Raw genomic sequence first — 21589 nt, 5'->3', positions numbered from 1 at the left:
GGTGGCCCGCTGGTAAAAAGAGGGTCGATCATGGCCATTGCACGAAGTAAACTTTACTGAACAGGGCCGCTGAAGGCGTCCGGCCGTAAAGATGGTCATGGGGTATTACAATAAAGTCAATTTATTGTAGTGGGCCGCTGCAGGCAGCTCGCCGGTAAAGAGGGTCGACCATGGCATTGCATGAAGTAAACCTAATTGGAGTTTGCCGCCAAAGGCGTCTGCCCGTGAAGAGGGTCATGGGTAATACTTAAAGTATATTTTTTGTGGGGGGCCGCCGAAGGCGGCCCGCCGGTAAAGAGGGTCGATCATGGCCATGGCATAAAGTGAACTTTATTGTAGGTATTATGTTTTTGAAAATGTGGTGACCCCCCCTTTCCTACCAGTGAAAAAGTGATGACCCCCCCTTCGGGGATTCCAAAATTATGATGACCCCCCCCCCCTGGATTTTGCCGGCCCCCCCCGGCCGTAAAAACGAACGGTCCCTAAAGTGATAACGGGTCGAGTTCTCCTCCCCCCGTCCTTCTTGGGGATGAAGACCTCCTCCAGCGGGGGACTGCATGGCCTATTTTACAGTTCCCATATGGAAAAAAATACCAGAAATGTGTACTGAAGTTAATTTATCATCCATTTATGAAGTTATCGAAAAAAAAATACAACCAAAACCAAAATGAAAAACATCTGTGAAGTTTCCCTTTGATTTTCTCGCTTCCCATCAATAATTGTCTCACCTACTGCCCTGAATTATAGAAGTTATTCATCTCATGTTTGGTAACGTTTGTCTTTTCGCGATCTGCGCATGCGAAGGTATTTCCGTGACTCCATACACTATTGTTGAACCGCCGAATTACGTACACACCCGCTTACGTAACCGAATGCCAGGGACATTGTACAGTCTGTACAGTAGCCAACCAAACCAAACCAAACCTCGTAACAACAGGAGCGAAAACTCGCAGGCGTATCCAATACTGTGTGAACGTACATGGAAGAACTGAGCCAGATTTGAAAGAGAAATGACAAATAAGATCCACGTACTGTAGTGATTACCAAATTTTATCGCTCATATTTGATGTCGGTATAAAGGTAACGTACTGAATAGAATTCCTTGGCCGTATGTTATTGATTTTTATTATTTTTGTTTGTCAGAAATGTCTCCCGTATAACGCTTGGCTGTGGGTTGCACATGACAACGGATCTCACAAACAACTATTTCGACTACACCCACAAATCAGCTACTGCCAATAATGTTTGTTTTACAGGCCACGAGACGTGGACATGCTGCTTGAGTGATTGCAGGGCTCAAAAGTCACTCTCAAAATGTCTGTGTGTGAGCACTGACCGGACAATGTTGTGACGCTGTGGTTGCAAGGTTGTCACTATATTTACGTCATCTGTGAGGTGACATTCCAAGTACTCCACCTAGGAATATATAGAGAATCCAGTGTCGTATCGGGAAAGTGTTCTGTTCGCTTCAAAGTGGAGAAGCTGTCTCCTGACAATGTTCCCTTCCCTGGTCACAGGTGAGTTGTTCAGAAACGAGTCAAGAATACACGCATTTACTTGAATGTCTACAAGTCTATTGAAGGACACCGACTTTCTATGGAAGCTACAGAGTTTCGCTCGATAACTCATCTCTCACTTTGAAACACACTCATCGTGTGCTTCTTTCGCAATATATAAGCACACGATTGAATGCATTGTTTTTATGTGTTACACGACATTGTCACTCATTTCGAAAGTTTGCACGGGCGTTTTCTATCTGTATGTATTTACTTCAGAGTTCAAACAATGGCCTCTTGCTTGACAACATGGTCAAGAATCTTGCCATACGATAGAACAAGTTGACCGAAATTTGAAACGGCCGCATCAAAAGATTTTGTAAAGCGGTCAACTTTGAGGAGATAATTTAATGTCGAAGATACACGGGTCAGATGCTGCCGGACTCACGCACATCAACACGATTGGCACTGTGCCAAACTCTAGGGTTGTTTCTAAATATCTACGCCATGAGAAAACAAGTGTAATCGATTGTGATTATATTTGCCACAGAAATGTACCATGGGGTACCCACACACAAGCTAGATCTGCCCCGTTATGCGACATCGAAGAATTGGGCTACTTGCTGGGCCAGTGCGAGGGCAAATCATGTTTTCGGCAACGAAAAATCTCTGCTCGGCAAAACCGAGTGAGTATTAATGTCTATTTCGCCCTCACCTGCTTGTTGACTGTAATTTTCTTCCGATATACTGGTAATCTAAATCTGCTTTGCATAAGAAAATATCTTTCCCTTTCTGCAAAAAATAGTCTTAAATAAGTCTCCCTTTCAAAAACTGCTGCTTGTTATGGTTTTCTCACCCGGAAAAGTTTTCGCCGGGGACATTCCCTTTTTGACGCTCAATACGATAACCAAGAGGATTAGAGTTATTTTAGACTAGAAAAGTATTATCACAGGGAAAACATTAAGGAATAGACCAGGTATGGTACAATGCCATTCTTTGATTCGGACACATGCGTAATCGTAACGGTCACAATAGTTCACCGATAAGACTTTTGGTGAATAAAATTAAATTCGGTAGGAGACATTTGTTTATCTTTAAAGGTTTGTATTCGTGGCTGTTTCTTTACTTTTTTTCAAAGCTGCGATCAATAGGAACAGCTGTGTACTTGCTGGATGATTCACATACTCATAGGTATACACATATACACTTATTTTGGTCTGTGTTTGCGTCTGTACAAATTATTTCCAAAAAAAAGCCAAGACTGAGGTAACTTTCAGAATGATGACAATGTATTTCCCCTTCTCACGGCCCGATTTGTCTCGTGGCTCTGCGTTACTTTTCAGGATGACCAAAGCATCGACCAAATCAAAGAAGAGAACAGTCAGTGAGGTTGAAAGTGAAAGGAAGAAGACGGTTGAAAACTTTAAAACATCTACACGTTCCTTGACGGATCCCAACCTGTCTCATAGCCAAAAGGTCGGGAGGTTGATACGTTCAGATAAGGACATTCAAAGAGTAAAAAATCTTAACAAAGTTTATTGCAACAGAACGTACTCGCATCAGAGACACGACGTATTTCTAAACAAGTTCGAGAATCTGCAAGACAAAGTAACCGCAGATTCATCCGTAAAGGCGGCAAGTGAAAGCAAATTGTCCCATGGAAGTGTCACTAAGCGACAACAGGGGTTATCGCAGAGAAATGGATTTCACAAACAAAAGAATCAAAAGTTCAACTCACGTGAGGGCGTTGAATGTGCACCGGTGGAGAGTACAAATGTGGATGAGAAGGGTGGTGGCGTCCTCACAAATGACGGAAAAGAGAGAAGTTACCATAAAAAATCCGGACATTTAAAACCGATGGCGACGGACAAAGCATTAAAAAGACAAAAGAATGCCAAAAGGTTTAACTTGTTACTCCATCCGAAGGTTGGAACGGATTTGGTGACCAAAGTCATGATGTCTGGAAACATGACAATCCCACAACTCCTCCGAGCATCGGAACAATCCAACGTACAGAGAGTCAATCACGGTAATGTTGTTACTTTGGATAGAATGGTAAAACGATGAACCATACATAGAGGAAATAAGCGATAATATAGCTTCTTACAAAACAAAAAATAGAAACAAAGCACATATATCCTCCCCATGATTACTGATTGTCCTTTAAGTTCTCGAAAAATGAGATGTTCAGAAGTTGAAACGGTGTCAGTAGAGCTTGTGCCATGCACCATTTGAGTAATCGAGAAATTCTGTGTTAATTTACAGTGCACACGAAAAGAAAACCTGGCCATAAAGAAGTGCCCGCGGATCCTTCAGAGACAGCGACGACTGTAGATCCTTCAGGGACTGCAGTCAGTGCAGTCCCTATAGATCCCTCAGGGACAACAGTCCCTGTAGATTCTGTTGGGACAACAGCCCCTGTAGATGTTTCAGGGACAGCGGCGCCCGAAGATTCTCTAGAGAACGTGAAAAAAGTTCCCTTAGATTCTTCAGAGAAGGCACCTACAGAAACCGAAGAAAGTAAGTGCTTTATAACAGAAAAAACTCACATTTTTAAGCGTTAGGAATAATGTATTTTTAGTCTTTCTGGACACATGCAGAAAGTTGTCGTACATTGTTCGTCTGCCAAGGTGTATACTTTGTATTCATACCGAAACAGATCTCAGACATATTCTTTGTGTATCTGTGTTTGATGTTAATTTACGGCCACTTGAAAATAGGATCAGCAGCAAAGCGATAATTTCAATGATTGTTAGTCACTGTAATGACTTGTTTATTTGGCGCACAATGTAATGTATGTATGTATGTAGGTAGGTAGGTAGGTAGATAGGTAGGTAGGTAGACAGGTGTACGTGTTAACATGTTACATATGTATGTATAGCATTATATATTATTATATATGTATACGTGTGTGTATGTATGTATGTATGTATGTATGTATGTATGTATGTATGTATGTATGTATGTATGTATGTATGTATGTATGTATGTATGTATGTATGTATGTATGTATGTATGTATGTATGTATGTATGTATGTATGTATGTATGTATGTATGTATGTATGTATGTATGTATGTATGTATGTATGTATGTATTTGTGTATGTATCCATGCATATGTGTATGTATCTATGTATCAATGAGGAGGGACTGTGATGTACGTGTGTGCACATGTACATAAGTAAGCTTATGAATGTATGTGCCTGTTGCAATGTATCGCGTACACATTTTAAATCATGGCTACGTTCATGCATTCATGCATACATACGTGTAAATCCATGGTTTTTGTATTTTCATCTATATGTGCATATTAGTACTCAACCAATCTTATTTCACTGTACACCTGTAAATACGTTTAAATTACATTCGGCGCATCATACAAGTTTATTCTCTCTCTCTCTCTCTCTCTCTCTCTCTCTCTCTCTCTCTCTCTCTCTCTCTCTCATATGCTACAGCCTGAGTCAACATAGGGAATTCGGTGGAGCAAGGATCCATAAAAGACCAAGACGTGGATAATGGAGGACTGGGGTGAACATTGACAATTGCTTTGGTCCGAATTTGTTTTGGAGGGATTCATCGAGTAAATGGACAACCCGATGGAGATATAGCGTACAATCCCATGCGGACATCCATTTAACAACTTGACATGAATATAAGATGTAGAGTCAACGAACCATTGACTTGGTGATCACAGAGCATTTCAAGTTGTAGAAACAAACTCATCATTGTCAAAGGGTGTTCCTTAAAATGACAAGTTCAGCATATGACTAACTTTTGTGGATGGATTGTTTAATACTTTAAATAAAAGGCCTAGTGGCTGTAACTTTATATAAATGATCCCCCTACAATTTTTGTTTTGAATTTCAGTTGTAAGTTCTTCTTCTACGCCCCAAAACATGATGAAATGACCACTATTCGCATTGTCACGTCAATACATTTAAAATGCACCGTTATGAGCTGCTAACGAGTTATTTGGTCGAAGCACTGAGTCCCCCGCGTTGGTGATCGGCAGAACAAATTAATAACGGGGATTAGGGAGGGTAGACTGTTTTCTTTGAAATACTATATAAATAGCGATAACGAGGCTAAAGTAATAGCCACAGACACGACACAGGCAAGGCTTGTAGAATAACAAAGTTTAAAGGCCAGGGACTTGATCTCCGGGATCAAGTTTGTTCTAGTTTGTAAGAGGATTATGGAGTGTCATAGCCTTTTGTTTTCCAATTAAATTGTAATCTAGTAAGTAAATTTCGGTGCAAGTTAATCTGACCGCAACACAGGCCTTTAATACATGACATTTATTGATCATAAATCGTAGACGAATGCTGCCTGCAATACCCTGTGCCTCAACTTTAAAGAATGGTCAGGACAAAATGCAGCTCCAATCTAATCGACTGACCATTAGCAAACAGAATAAAGATGCCACACAATGTGTTTGTGGTGTTATCAGAAAATATCGATGAAAGTCTTCTCAATGTATATTATTACATTTTGTAAAGCCTGTGTAATAAGCAAGAAAAGCGATGAGCCGGTAGGGACTGATTAGCGTGTGTATGTATAATTTTCTTGGGGAAAAGAAACTAAATGCTTGAAAATATTCGAAAATGGGTAGAATAGTTACGTCTCTTTTCAACTTTAACTCTTTTGGGCAAACAACTTAAAGAAGTGCCAAGGCAAAAGAAGACAGCTTGACTCTAACTCGGTTGCTATATTATTTGACATGGGGCGGCATAGGAATGTTATACAATTGGCTGTATCTAAAGTGTACCAGACACTGTAGTCCCCGGTGCGTGTTTCATTATTGGTCAATATACAGTCCCTTAATAAGTGTCACTGCTGTGGCAAATTCAGGAACAAGTTCTCAAAGTAAAATTTAGATAAATTTCATCGTTCATTCTCACCTGGCTTTCACTGTAATAACTTCGGTTCACCCGAAGATCCTGTTTTGCCGACTCTTCCAGGGTGATTGGACAAACATGCTTGATACTCGGGAATCAATGGAAGAGATCCGACATCTTTTATTTTCTACACCTGGTCTTGTGGACCGTGCGAATTTTGGACTGAAGTTGGTGGTACATGTCTATCTTACTCTATGCATCAAGCAATTGGCCTCGTATATATCTCTCAAAGAAATCTCAGAAGGGCTAAATGTTGCTTTCACACACATGGTATACTGCCCTCTAGAGAGTACAAAGGTTTACAGGAGGTAGATATACCTTGATGCACGACAGGAGATGTTTAATCATACTCTTTATTGTGATAGATGAGGACAAGTTTTCCATTTGCAAGTGGCGAAGGAGAAAATATGAGCTCTTGGGTTTATAACATGGCTGAAAGGCTATTTTTGCACCAATTCTTTTCTCAGAGTTAATGTCAAGTTTCAAGTGTTAGAATCAAGATATTTAGTTCAAATTTTCAGGATAACTCCCTTACTTAATTCTTTCTCCAAAGTATATAAAATTGTATATTTTCAGCCATGATTTTGAAATATGACACCAGTAAAAATTAAAATTTAATTTTTCATATTTTTTTTACATATTTGAATTTAATAATAATTGGATAGTACCTAATATTACCAAATTAGTTATAAATATGGACACTATTAATTGTAAGATGTGTATGGCAGGATTTGTAAATAAAATTGTTTTTTTTTTTATTTTACATGGGTTTACATATCAAAAAATTATTAAAAAATTCTTTCAAATTTCAAAATGTGATTTTTCAAAAAGTACTTCAAATACAGGAAAATTGTGCCATAGTCATCTTGTCTGTAACCTTGTTAATAGGCTGTAAAAATTCCATGTCCATATCTCATTTCATAGGTTGGATTCAATTGGCATAAAATTATGTAGGAAAACTGTTATTCTGTCAAAAATGTTGAAAACAAGCCATATTTGCACCCCTCTTTTGAAGTCACAGAGCAGTCTTTTTGGTTAATCTCACTTTTGACACCTCTTTGACACTCAAAGAATCTAAAAATGCATTTACAATAGCAGTCACTCACTCTGAATGCCAGCACTGCCTTGTCAAACTTTCCTGAAAAACAGCAAATAATGACTTTCCCTTTTCAAACATTTATTAAAAGCTAGGGGACCTCTACCATAGTTAATACACTAAGGACTCCCCAACTTCTTATTTGGTCAGTTTTTCAGAAGTTTCAACAGGCTATAACTCTGCAATGCCTTTGACCCCAAATGTCTAGTTTTTTTTTATTCCACAGAGAATGTTGACTACTTTTATATTTTAATTGTTTTATTGAAGTTTATAACTGACGCTCTAGCCTTTCCAGCCATCTTAAAGAAATTAACCTAGTAATTGAGCAGAAGATTTAAAATGAGGTTTGATGTCCCTAAACCTGATTAAATTATCGACAGGCTGTGTAGAAAGTGTATTGCTAAAGGCTCAGTACTTACATGAAGCCCAGTCAGGTCAATTTTCAGTACTTTTATTCCAGAAATATTTTGGTCGACCACGTCATACAAACAAGGCCCCATTCAGAAGAGAAGGCTGGTGTAGCCAGACAATCGTGGCAGAAAAGGTTAAAGCTTTCGAGATGTCCGTAAATAACTGGGCCAACACCTTTCACTCCTCAGAAGTAGGTGCGTCTTGAAAAGACGAGTACGTGACCTAACCAGTGACCCGATATCTGAGCCGCCAAAGTATTCGATATGAATGGCATTTGAAACCCGAGTTGTTAATCTTTGATCTTAAAGGTGTATTGTGATCGGTAACCCGGACAACTTGTGGTTCTATTGTTGTTTCCCGATTGGTTGTTTTCGTGTCTGAAAGGCTCTTCTCTTATTCATTACACATCGAATGACACGCATGACCGGCGTATCATCAAAGTAATCACAGCGACCGATGAAAAACGTCTCCCGTTAGAAGTCATTTCTCTGCTACAAACAAGTTGTGTAGACACAAACCTAAATGATCGAAAAGAACACCACGGATCTATCTCACTTGAGCTCGCTCTGACTCTTGGTCGATTTGTTCGTCAACATTAAGACTGTCAAGTGAAAGCGCAGTATCAGCAACTTTACATCGGTATAAACCGGCGGCAAAGCACGTAGGTAAGTTTTTTATTCACCTGTGTTGTGTAGAAGACAACCGCAGGGGCCGTTTGACGGTTGTATCAGTGTGTCCACAGCAAATATTTGGCGATCCTTTGAATATTTTAACTTACATTTTATTTATCAAAGGATATTCCCTATGGCAACGATTGTCGAAATCCGATGTTAGACCTCTACTGCCGGGCTGTACTGCTGCTGACTTGAATAATTTGAGAAAACGCACTCAATTTGTAATGCTATCCAGATATTTGCTTGGCACATTTCATAAATTTTAGGGGTACGGTGTCAAGTTGTACAGTTCATTTAGACTGTCGACGTTATCAGGGCGAACCCTACAAACGCGTTTTCCTTCTGTTAACTTGATAATATGACATGTTTTCGATGCCGTAGAGGCTTGATCGATTGACTTATGCAAGCTATTGAGGAGATCAATGAACTGGCTGAGAACATGGAGTGACTCCGATCAAATCTCCACAGCTTCAGTGAAGCCCATATCCTCACTACAAATGTTGAGTTTTCACAGCGGCTATTTTGTCAACTGAAACATACCGTTACTCACAAATTAAACGTTATCAAAAGAGCAATTCATATCCACTGAAGAAAGAAGGGTAATTTCAAAACATAGGATTATTATGTTACAACGGCACGAACTAAATTAATGACTATTGCTACGTTGTCCACAAGCTCTATCTTTTATAAATCATGGTGAAATTCTATGACTTAGATTTGCAATTGTCGGCCGGGATGAATAGTCACCACGGTCAGCAGAGAAGTATACTACAATGGTCTTACTTGTATTTTCTTGTCGACTTTCGTAAATTAAAGCGACTGTAACAACTTTTGCTCGGTAATGTTAAACGGTTTGTTTAAGGCTGCATTCACAAACACCTCTGGAGGGGGAGAATCCAAAAAAGAGTTCTCAGATTTTTTTAAATGCCTGCCCTTACAAACTCAAAAAGCGTTCAAATGCCCCCTTCTGACTTGCTATAATTTTGAAATCCCCCTCAAAAGAAACTGGCCTGATTTTTGGAATGGACAGATTTTTTCGGGGGAGGGGTTTGCATGTGTGTGTGTTTCCCTTCAGGGGAAAGAGGGCGCTGTTTTGGCATATTTTCTCTTACAGGAAAACTTCATCTTGTAAAACAGAAAAACAGCGATCACATAACAGGAAACGGGATGAGTTCCCTCGACTGTCAGGAAAACTGAACATAATTAACATAATTTTATAAAACTAAGGGACATGAACTGTACTTTGTGCTGATCTTTCAGTAGGTTTTGTTCTGTGTACCAACTGCAGTTTCCTTTTCTATTCCCCTCAACATGCTATTCTGTTTGGCAAAATACTCTGTTAACGTCTAAAAACCGTAACAATTGTTATTGATGACAAATGACTAGCCCAAACTTAAATTCAATGCTAACTATAAGCTAAAACTAGACTTCCATCACGCTTCAGGGAGTAGAACAAAATTAGCCAAAATGATTAGATTATTGTCTGTACTTTCTTGTCCTTCCATAGACACACACTCAGTCTCTGTCTCTATCTCACTATCTTCTTTAAACCAAACTCTGCCTCTACTACTATCTGATATCAGAGACAGTTTCGTTCCGAGTTCCCCCTCCTTTAGTCCTCAAATCCCTTCTATATCCCCAACAAAGCAGTTATGATATCAATCTGACGTTGGCTAGGGGCTATGTCATTCAATATGAATAGTCTCTTGATTTTTTTTTACCCACAGCCCCTATCCAACATCACATTGATACCATAACATACCCTTAACCGTCAATTCTCCCACCCCTCCTGAGGTGTTTGTGAATGCAGCCTAATCGTTTCCTTTTGACACCATATATCACTAACCTTACACTATTGTCAACAAACTGCATGTACACCCAACAAAACTTTGTTGAAAGTCGTCGCAGTTTGGCACAATCCTTACGTTACGAGCCTTCCTTTTATGCTGTCACTACACATGCTTCCCTGTTAACATTCAATTTCGTTATCCGTGTGTTAAGGTAGAATGCGCCTTGGGACAGATATTCCAACTTTTAAATATTTCTGGTGTACCACTAGACTGAAAGATTTGTCGCTCGAGGGCGCTCTCTACACTCCCTTCTTACGAGGAGACTAATTTTTTTTCAGACAAGTTGCTTTGTAATTTTGTTCAAACGCTTGACACATTCACAGTTGTGTAGATTTATTTTATTTGCCACTTTCTTGGAATAAATTTCTCTAAAAAAATAGAAGGAGGCTAGCGTAGAGAGTGTAGAGAGCGAAGGATCTTTCAGCCTAGCGTGCCACTTGTGGGGGTCATTTCTGAACTCATCATGGAGTAAATAAAGTCTTCACGGCCATATTTTTATGAAAATCGAAAATTGAATTTCCCCCATAGAGTGAATACAGGCATGGCGGTTATTTCGAATTTCGAATGTCGGGAAATAGGTTAATATGTTATCCTTGTACCAAATTTTGCATGGTAACCCCCTCTCTCGATTTTTATTCTTGATTTCGAAAGCAAATGGTTTTAAGTTCCTTACCGTAAGTTTGAGTAAAAGTTGAAGTCTTTAACTTTCGGGGAGCATGCTACCTTATCAACGTCGCAGTCACCACTAAATGCCGATTTTGCTTCGTTACTGACCAATTATCTTACAATTGTAGGTGGTCTTTATCGGTTACAACCTTTAACGCCCATCGGGGTCATCGTTATCCAGGACAGATTGTGATCGCCGTACAGGTTAAGCGCATCGTTTGATTATTTCAAAGATGGATAAGAGAAAAGAAAGGAGGAAGATAATGACGGGGAAAGATGTCCAGCAGATCAGCTCACTGCAGTCAATCTACATGGATGACAAAGACAGACGAACTAGACACACTAAAGTGTTAAAGAAAATGGAACAACTACAGATCGGAAAGGTAGCTGAGCATAAGAAGAAACAGAAGGAGAAAGAACAAAAACACAGGGAATCTGTTGAAAGACAAAAAAAGCAAATCCTGGAAATTCGAAAGAGATACGGAGAAGAGCAATATCAACGATATCTCAAACATTTCGTCCTGTGGGGAGGCAAGGATACGGTGTACGTCGATCGCCCTCTGAGGAGTGAGTTCGGACTCCCGGAGGAGGACCCCGACAAGGTTTCCCTCGCCAAGGCGACCAGAATCAAAAGAAAGGAAGAGAAACTACCGAAGATTGACGGGGAAAATTTACGAGATCGAAACGCGCACAAGTTTTACATGGTGCTCAACCCAAGTTACGGGTCGCATGTCACCGAGAGGGTGCTCATGGGAGATTTGACACTCGATGAAATCAAAGATGCAGCAAAGGTTGTAAATCACGACCGAGACCAAATGGATGCGAGGGGATTTATAGTATTAGATGAATATGGTGAGTTTTGCGGGCATGGCGATGATAATGTGTTCACCGTGCTTTTATTTCGAGAGAGGAAGTTTACTGAGAATAATACACAGACAGCGTCTATCCGTTAATTTGTCACCGAGTTTAGATTCAGCGTTACGGAAGTGAAAACTAGAAATGACGACAAATCATGAGATATCCATGAGGAACACAGGTTCAGCCCTCTCGACCGAAAAAATGAGCTGAACGAACGTTTTTTCTCCCGTATTTCCGGGAAAGTGAATTCACTACCTGATAAGAACTGCTTTCTGCAAAAACGTATTTATAAGAATATAGTTGATTTGAAGAAACAAAGGTCAGCGGTTAAAATATTATGTGCATACAAGACATGTATATTCAGACATCACGCAAAGTCGCCTATAAATATTGTCTCGATCCCCGATCGAGGTCGGGGAAATGGTGTACAATGACTACGCCCTTGTATAAAAAAGTAATCGCTTAATACCGCAGCCATTGCATTGTCAATTCGATCATACGCTCGAGGGCGCTGCAGTCGATCAATTCAAAACTGGCATCACGATTATATACCGTGGCCTACTTCCAAGAGAAAACTAAGCCAGGTAAACACGTCATTGACAACTCACACGATACTACTTGGATCTATTACACTCGAATTCGACATGGTTGTGAAAAATAGTTACATTTCGTCATGACTGCTAATTGCATTGTAAAATTTACTGTTCGTATTCTTTTACCCCTGCAGGAGGAGAAGCATCGGAGACTGACAGCAACGACGATGAAGAAGGCTATGGCAGCGGTAACGATGACGACAATTAAACCGTGCACGAAAAGCAGCAACATACGGTGGATGGCATGAACAACATTCTACACGCTATGTGACGTCATGTTGTCTATACAATGGTGTGCGTGTAATGAACAGTCGATTTGAACTTTGCATTGCACATAGCATTAAAAATGACCCAGGGACATCCTTTGACAGCATGAACTTTGAAATATTACTAAAATTATAATCGCAAAGGAAGTGAAACAGAACATCCGTTCTCATGTTTCGTTTACTCCGTGTCACATTAATATCATTTCTGGATTTGTGATCCTCTTAAATAAAGATGTAGCATCGGTACTGTTTGTCTATCTGAATCGAAACAATCAGACAACCCTCCCCCCAAAGATATGTCAGTAAATACATGGAAATTCCCTTGTTATTTCATTTCATGAGATAAATCGGACGCTGTCCAAAAACTGATCCTCTTGTACAAAACGGGGCAATCTGGATTGAGTCACGCTGGGCGTTCCGATGTCGATATTTTAGCGTGTCTATACTTGTACAGATGTCAGCATCATTAAGCTCAGACGTAGTATACGCTCTACCGGCGGGTGAAAATTGATCACTTCTTAATCCCATTGAACTCTCTTTGTTCCATGATATTATCTCAATATTATATTTCCCATCGAGATACAATATTTAATGCAATAAACAAATTTTGTGCCTGATAGATGTGATCTCAATGACTATTTCACATTAGTATCTCAAACATGATGCCCAATCTTTTGTCCTTGCTGAGGCCCAAAAGTTGACTGCAATATGGCGATGAGCCATTGATCTTTCCTGGCCGAAATTCCTGAAATTTCACATACACGCAATTGCAATGTTGGCACCGCGATTCAGCCAACCCGTATTCAAATAAAAGGGTCATGGTCTGGTACGTCTCAAATGTAAGTCGCGTGCATTGCATGGACAAAGTGTCCATGGCGTACATCAAGTATATTGTACATTTGCACAACCGTGAACTTGTTTGTGTTATATTCGAAACGGAGACTCTGCGGCGAAATGATCACGATGTCATACTCCATCGCAGATTCCGCAAGTGCTCTTCCACGCACAACCGACAGTATAACACATGTGCGCTATATTCAGTCAAGTAGCTTTACACACATCCACTGTGGTTTTCTGACCGCTTCCCCTGAAAGACCTACCTGTAATGATTAAGTTTGAAACAGCTACACATCACGAACACCATCTTTTAAAAATCAACCGAACTTGGAAACTGGGCTCACAAATTTTGCTTTCATCGAACATCATTGACATTAATTACATGGAAGAGGAGGTATAATAGTAAATATTTTTCAATAGAAGGTATACTTATTTCATTTTGCTGTGCTAATAGACATTTTCTCGGTGCTGTCCCAACGTTCTCTGGTATTCGCTCTCATGTGTGTGCTTATCGGCGCTGGTTTTGGTTTTGAGCCGCAACTTAATGATCAAAAATGAACCATGTATTTGGAAATGTGGTCGAATCACTCGGTGGGCGTTTTGTTGTGGATTTCCAAAGCCCCAACCTTCAGTAAGAGTGTAAAATAGGTCCAAAGTTAAATCGCCCAGCCTGCAAAACGTGTTCTTTGAGGTGCCGAAAAAAACTGCACAGATTATGAGTCTTTTTATGCGATACCCTGGGAAAGAAGGCCGTTAAAGGGTTCTTCGACGTCTACGAGTTGCAATGACAAGAAAGGGAATTCTGATGGACAAGTACAATGAATTATAGTTTAAACATGATAAATGATCTATTTCCCTATTCCTGGAAACTTGACAAATATGCCGTTCATACACAGGCCATTGAAACGGCTCTGAAACGGTTCTGGGCCAATACTGGCACAGAAAGTTATGTGTGGACACTCCGAAGTGGTTCTGAAGCGTTTCAGATTTGAGACGGTTTAGTCGGCCCGACCTGAGCCGTTGTAGGGATTAACTCTGTCCGCAAATCGCTGTGTGGACAGACCGAGCCGCTTCAGAGGCGTTTCAAACGCCCTCACGCGACAGGTATTTGTTACATATACAAATAACAACCAACATACAATATTCAGGTTGGTCATGGCTGCCGAACACAGCTCTATACATCTCGTGGAAATAACTGGTCAGACGACCGAATAGTGCTGCTCTGAGTCTCGGCAGACGAAGGCATTCAAAGAATGCTAAAGAGAACGTGTCGCGACAGCCTCGTGTACAAAAAAATTGCAGAAAAGGCTCTACAGAGAGGTTTAAACCGGACAGCAGATCAGTGCCACTGCAAGCTCAAGGCACTGAAGCTAAATACAAAGAAGTTGTCGACAGCAACAGACCATGAAGGCGCGACTTTGCACAATTTTTAAATATCGGATATTTACAATCTAGTATCGCAGTTTGACATATCGACGATTTCGGGACTAATTTCTATACTAGACGATACTAGAATGAACTGTGTTGTTCCATGGGAAGCCGCGTCTATGAAATTGCCGATATTTACCGGCGATTTGGGGACTCTAATCTCGATACTATGACAGAACCCCATGGACGATACTAGATTCATTCAAATCGCGCGTAAATATATCAGAGATTTCACCGTCTTACAGTTCTGGCCAAACCCGACTTCCAAGGACTGACTCTAGCTTCGATACTAGCGATACTAGAATCTGTCAAATCGCGCGTAAATATCCGATATATAACGGAGATTTCAACACCTTACAGTTCTGGACAAACCCGACTTCCAAGGACTTATTCCAGCTTCGATACTAGCGATACTAGAATCTGTCAAATCGCGCGTAAATATCCGATATATAACGGAGATTTCAACACCTTACAGTTCTGGACAAACCCGACTTCCAAGGACTGACTCTAGTTTCGATACTGGACGGTACTAGATTCATTCAAATCGCAGGTAAATATCCGATATATATCGGAGATTTCACCACCTCACAGTTCTGGCCAAACCCGACTTCCAAGGACTGACTCTAGCTTCGATACTAGACGATACTAGATTCATTCAAATCGCAAGTAAATATCCGATATAGGCCTACGGTATATCGGAGAATTCACCACCTTACAGTTCCTGTCAAACCCGACTACAAAGGACTGACTCTAGCTGTGATACTGGACGATACTGGATTCATTCTAATCGTGCGTAAATATCCGATATATCGGAGATTTCACCACCTTTCAGTTCTGGTCAAACCCGACTTCCAAGGACTGACTCCAGCTACGATACTAGACGATAGTATAGATAGGCCTACAGTAAAATCAAACAGTTTAATCAATTCAATGAATTATAGGAACATAATTTTCAGTGATTTTAATTCACTGTACTAATTTCACAATAAAACGAATCAGCGAGCTGATATGGATTTTTTGTTAATGTTGAATATTATTGAAAAAGAGAGCTAAATTTCAGTGTTCATGTTTGATAAAACCTCAAACTAACGACACCAAACGCCAGCCTGTACAACACCGGTGTGTACAAAGCACCGGCAGTCAATTGTAACACAGTACACATCGGTCGACCTGAAATTTGACACTGTGATCGACGTAGCGTTTCAAAAGTACGAAAAGTGAGACCAAGTAATTTTAGATTTGATCTAAAACCTCCCAAAACCAACAGACAAAGTCCTATACTCTTACGCAGAATATCGACTTTCTCTTCCGCGATGCACACAACCACGGCCCCTCCACAAAACGCGATGTCGATCGACTTGAATATTGACATCGTGATTGACCTTGGATAGACTAACATGGCGTTTCAAAGTATGAAAAATGAGGCTCAGTAACTTTGGACGCTTTAGATTTGATCAAAAACCTACCAAACCCATTAGACAAGGCCCTACTCTTACGCAGAAAACAAAGCTCTCAAGCGTCGACTTTCTCTTCCGCGTTTGAGCGAAACAAAAGTCGGCTTCATTCGGAAATGGTCGGCTATTCGCGGGCATAACGTAATTGTACGTTAGTCCAATTTTCGGCTTTACCCGATGTGAACGTCGGAATTTCGAATAATTCGGCCTGAGATCGGGCAAGTAAGGTTGACCTCGAGAGCGATTCCCAGTACAACACGTTCCCTGATCGCGGTACTACAGTGATAGAACAAGTTCACCGCGTAAATTGCTAGACTACATGATATAGTAACATCGGCACTTCTGACATATTATCTCCGGCTTGCAATGCCATCAAAAAAATCAAAATATTATTATCAAAACCAAAATTTCCGGGCCAGAGAGCGAAACAGTGCTGAAAAGTAGCCAGCCAAAATACGAAAGTAGCCGGTCAATTTGAAAATGAACACGCTGCAATCAGTTTTTGTTTTTAAAATACAAACTTATTTTACACTGACATTCAACAAAACTGGATAAAGTGCTGTTCAAGATACCTTGCCAATGTTATGCTGCCGCCGCCGCGACACGACGTCCCCACTCCAACCTCGGCTTCCTTCTTCACCTATAATTTTAATTTCTCCGCCTGGGCAAATTTCTACTGAAAATCCTGCGATACTAGATTCTGTCAAATCGCGCGTAAATATCCGATATACATATCAGAGATTTCACCACCTTAAAAGTTCTGGTTAAACCCGACTTCCAGGGACTGACTCTTGCTTTTATACTAGACGATACTAGATTCTGTCAAATCGCGCTAAATATCCGATATTTATCGGAGATTTCAGCCCTTTATAGATCTAGCTAAGCCAATCTAACTTCGATACTGTATAGTCTAGTAGCCGTATCGGATATCATATAAAAGTGCAATGCCGCGGTGTCCCCCAACAAACGGAGCGGCAAAGGCAGAATACCGATGCCTTTCTTCGAATAACTGTCTCAGATCCTCGGTAATCGGCCATCTGTCAATCCCAGTAGAAACGCCAACAGAATATACCTGTTAGCTATGCTAACATTATTCTGAAAAACAACACATTCGAATTTAACAACGAATTCTACAAAAAACATGTTGGTGCGCAATGGGATCGTCACCGTCACCCGAGATTGCCAATCGACATCACGTTTCACGAATTAGAACAGGAAATCATATGTGAACACACAACAAAAATATCACTATGGTGTAGATTCAGAGACGATATTTTCCTAATCTTCATTGGAACGGATCATGAACTCAACAAATTTATAACAGTAATTTAAAAGATGCATCCTTCTTTCAAATTTTCATATGAAAGTTCTTCACACGAAATAACATATCTTGACCTAGGCATTTACAAAGGTCAACGATACAACAACGAAAACATACTAGACACTAGAATGCACACAAAACCAGCAGATACATTCCAGTTCTTACACAGAAAATCATGTCATCCAAAATCAACCTTCAAGGGCCTAATCAAAGGCGAAATATTAAGGTACATGAGGACATGTAACAACGAAGAGGACTTTAACAACAAAGTCAAAACATTTAATGAAAAATTGCTACAACGAGGATATTCACAACAAGAAATATCGAACATCAATGCGGAAACAAATTACGCAACACGAAGAACACATTTAAATCACAAACAAACACACAGCAACAACACTAATAAAGTGATATTTTCTACCATCCGTAGTCCACATATCAAAACAAAAGACATCAAACAAGCACTCCTGAAGAACTAGGAAGAAATAGAAAAAGATCAAACGCTAAATAATTTATTCACGATGAAACTGATCATCGCATACAAAAGAAATCCAAACATTGGCGACAAGCTCATAAATGTACAAGTACACAATCTTACAGAAAGACCGAACAAAACGAAACACAATCAACTGACTCGAATATAAATATTCTAGCCTCCTTACTGGACGAACCAAACACTGACAATGATAAAGCCAAAACAGTGAAACAAAAATCCAAGGGAGAAAATATCAAAAGCGACTGAGGAAGAGACCACACTGGTTTAGAAACGTAGCATCAAAGGATCACACTGTCTTTCGACATCTAGATTACGGCTACGCCTTACCATGGCTTATATCTACACCAATAGCCAAAAGCACAAAATAAAACATGAACACAGAGAACGAAAAAATAGTGTAGGTGAAACGTGGAGCCGTTTTCCCTTTATTACAGTTCTGAACACATCAAACGCAAGGGCTAAATCGGTTAACGATTGCATTTGGTCTGCATTCAGATCATTAAAGCGACGATGACTCGGTTTTGACCACATATGCAGCAGGTAAAAAACAAAAGACAAGCAGTACGATGTCGTTCATTTCAGCCATCTTATTACCATGCCGTATGCTTGGTCATACACACCTTTTGAACTCGAGAGGGCGCATTAAGACGTCTTAAACACCAAAACAATGGCTTAATTTTGTGAGTATGGACGCAAGCAGACTCAAACTATTAATCCCCTGTGTTTACAAAGCACAAATAGTGTTGCAGAAGCGTTTCAATTTTTACCTGTCTGAACGTAGCCAAAGTTGTTTTCGCGAACTGAAGTTAAGGCGATAAAATCGATACTCAAATATCCTTTATACAGAGGCGACTTCCCAAGTTTTCCGACAACTCCCCATCCCCTCAGCGTAAAAACTTATTTGGGCTATATTGAAGCTACTGTCAGGACCTTTCTTTGCCAATTGAAGCAAAAAAAAAAAAAAAAAAAAAAAAAAAAAAAGAAAAGAAAGAAAGAAAGGTGAAATTTGCCTTCGACGTACATGTTACGTCATTGATACAAGCCCTTTAAGTCGTAAACGTGTCGCAACAGAATTTACGTCCGCTGGAAACGGAAGTGTGCATTTATGCTTTATTTTACAAACATAAATTCTTCAAGCGATTAAATCTATTTGTCGGATAGAAACTTTTTGGATCAAAACCCCTAACCCCTAACTTGCAGGACTAAGATTTTTACTATCCGACATCGATCTTTTGACGCCGCCCCTCCGAGTCACAGGTGGTGAAATGCGGTGATCTATAGACACCTTTAGTCTTTACACAGTTTACATACAGAGACACCGCAACATGTCGTCGTCACCGAGCATTTGTTTCAAATGGTTTGACAGTTTTGACATCGACATTCTTGCTGGTGTCAAATATCAGATCCCTTCGTTTCTGACTTTGCTCAAAGGGGCGCAAACGTGGCAAGTGACCCGGCCCGTACAGTATGATGATTCTGACAATGCAATGCCGGTCAGAAGAACCTGCAGAAACTATAACTCACTACTGCGCAGACTCAAAGGTTACGTGTTCAATCGCTAGGAAAACCTGACCGGGGCTGCCAAATTCCAAACAGGTTCGTATGAAATAGAAGAGACACAAGAGAAACTAGTAAAAATGATTTCATTTTTTAGAAATTCACCGACTTGAACCAAGTCTATGTCGGTCACAGACGAAAGCTGCTTTACTGATGTAGGTCAACATTTCTATTCGGATGGTTGGGTTGGGTGTCCTGAATGCTTGGTCAAGCAAACTAGATCCGAGCATCATAAACCGAGGAGAACTTATAAGTAATTGTCGCTCATTGATGTAGAAAATAGCTGAAAGCATATCATGAACCAACGATAAATCAATGAATTAGGTCGATTCTAGTTATGAAAGAAATTACATGTAAGTGTTGCACCCATCACACCTGACTTCCATGCGACTATGACGTCACTCAAATTAACACGTTGTGTTCCGCTTTGGAGACGGTAATGTGGATCAGAGTGTCTTGTCAAAGCTCCTTATATCCTGAACCAACACCTAAAGTGCCAGACACTTATACCATTCAACAAATTGACATACGCGCAATGAACCATTTTTCAACCGTCTATACTAGTGTAACAACCTGTGATTTGTAAGACCGCATTCCTCGCATTCCAAGTACACGTACATCGTTTGGTGTCACTCTGTTGCTGTTCTCGGATTGGCACCATCACTTAAAATTTCCGGTTGTTTTTGTTTTGCCTTTAGCATCGAGCTCTGTAATTCCCAAAGAGAACATCTGAATACTTAAGAGAGAGAGAGAGAGAGAGAGAGAGAGAGAGAGAGAGAGAGAGAGAGAGAGAGAGAGAGAGAGAGAGAGAGGGGGGTACCTGTCTATTTGTATTACTGACGTATAATTCATGTCAGCTTTTTACAAATTACATTTACAACAATTGTTTTTAAGTGAACGAGCTTTGGCTGAAATGTTTAACAAGATTAGACCTATATAGCTTTCTGCCGGCGAACCGTAAATTGATGAACTTAGCAACGCATTGTACAGTGCAATTATTTCATTATGATTACAGTGCAATGGAAATCACATGCTAAAATCTAAAATTCATTGGATTAAAACGGCTAAAATCATCATGCGTAAGGAATAAGTGAGGAAATAAATAGATGGATACACGGAATCTTTTGTCGGATTCTTCATTTTACGATTATGAAATCTGGGAATTTGGAACAGAAAAGACGCTTTCAGCTTGAAGCCAAACCAACCGACATTGAAGCGTATCGCTTCCCGAGTGCAGCTGCAGCTGTATCCGAATTAGGGCAATTTACTTTTTTTAGGAAAGGAATTAGGGCCTTGAGGTCTTCGGTTAATTCCAATTTCCATGAAGACCAACTCCCATGCATTGAATTAGGGCAAAACCACCTAGTATCTAAAAAGTGACGTTTGGGAAAATTTTGCCTTGCCCTAGATGGCGCAATGTACTTCAATACCTCCTCCGCTTCATATAGGCCTAATTATGCTGAAGAAGACACGAACAGCGACGAATCAAGAATTAGGCCAATGTGGTGCGTGATAAATGGCATAGGGTCTTGAATATATTAAGGCGAAGCATCATTTAATGACCGCAGTAACCACAAATGGTCAAATTTATCCATTTATCCTCGAAAATGTTTAATTTCACGTTTGGTCTTATATGATTCTGAAGACGTATTTTACAGATAAACAGATGCAACAAAGCCATCACTAGC

At 40.1% G+C, this 21589-nt stretch overlaps 2 protein-coding genes across 3 annotated transcripts; both read left to right on the top strand.

Moving 5' to 3' along the window:
- The first annotated feature begins 812 nt into the window (after positions 1-812).
- Positions 813-6101, top strand: LOC139150082 (uncharacterized). Its single transcript, XM_070722240.1, has 6 exons — positions 813-1080; positions 1257-1517; positions 2047-2182; positions 2840-3525; positions 3762-4016; positions 4952-6101. Exons 2-6 carry the CDS (start codon positions 1496-1498, stop codon positions 4954-4956), a joined length of 1104 nt encoding a protein of 367 aa, XP_070578341.1. The 5' UTR covers positions 813-1080; positions 1257-1495; the 3' UTR covers positions 4957-6101.
- Positions 6102-7792: 1691 nt separating this feature from the next.
- Positions 7793-13054, top strand: LOC139150081 (uncharacterized). 2 transcript variants are annotated; one of them, XM_070722239.1, is made up of 3 exons: positions 7793-8562; positions 11220-11943; positions 12677-13054. In XM_070722239.1, the coding sequence occupies exons 2-3, from the start codon at positions 11325-11327 to the stop codon at positions 12748-12750; spliced, it is 693 nt and encodes a 230-aa protein (XP_070578340.1). In that variant the 5' UTR covers positions 7793-8562; positions 11220-11324; the 3' UTR covers positions 12751-13054. The 2 variants fall into 2 exon arrangements, with proteins under 2 accessions (XP_070578340.1, XP_070578339.1); XM_070722238.1 differs by having other exon boundaries at positions 7793-8566.
- The last annotated feature ends 8535 nt before the right edge of the window (positions 13055-21589 follow it).

The sequence above is a fragment of the Ptychodera flava genome, chromosome 14 (assembly GCF_041260155.1).
Source record: "Ptychodera flava strain L36383 chromosome 14, AS_Pfla_20210202, whole genome shotgun sequence".
NCBI lineage: Eukaryota > Metazoa > Hemichordata > Enteropneusta > Ptychoderidae > Ptychodera > Ptychodera flava.
This window is presented reverse-complemented; position numbering and strand designations above follow the sequence as displayed.

Coding starts and splice junctions, on each gene's coding strand:
- LOC139150082 (XM_070722240.1), top strand. CDS start 1,496: ATGTTCCCTTCCCTGGTCACAG. Junction 1,518..2,046: donor GTTCCCTTCCCTGGTCACAG/GTGAGTTGTTCA, acceptor TATTTGCCACAG/AAATGTACCATGGGGTACCC. Junction 3,526..3,761: donor CGTACAGAGAGTCAATCACG/GTAATGTTGTTA, acceptor GTTAATTTACAG/TGCACACGAAAAGAAAACCT.
- LOC139150081 (XM_070722239.1), top strand. CDS start 11,325: ATGGATAAGAGAAAAGAAAGGAGGAAGATAATGACGGGGAAAGATGTC. Junction 11,944..12,676: donor TATAGTATTAGATGAATATG/GTGAGTTTTGCG, acceptor TTACCCCTGCAG/GAGGAGAAGCATCGGAGACT.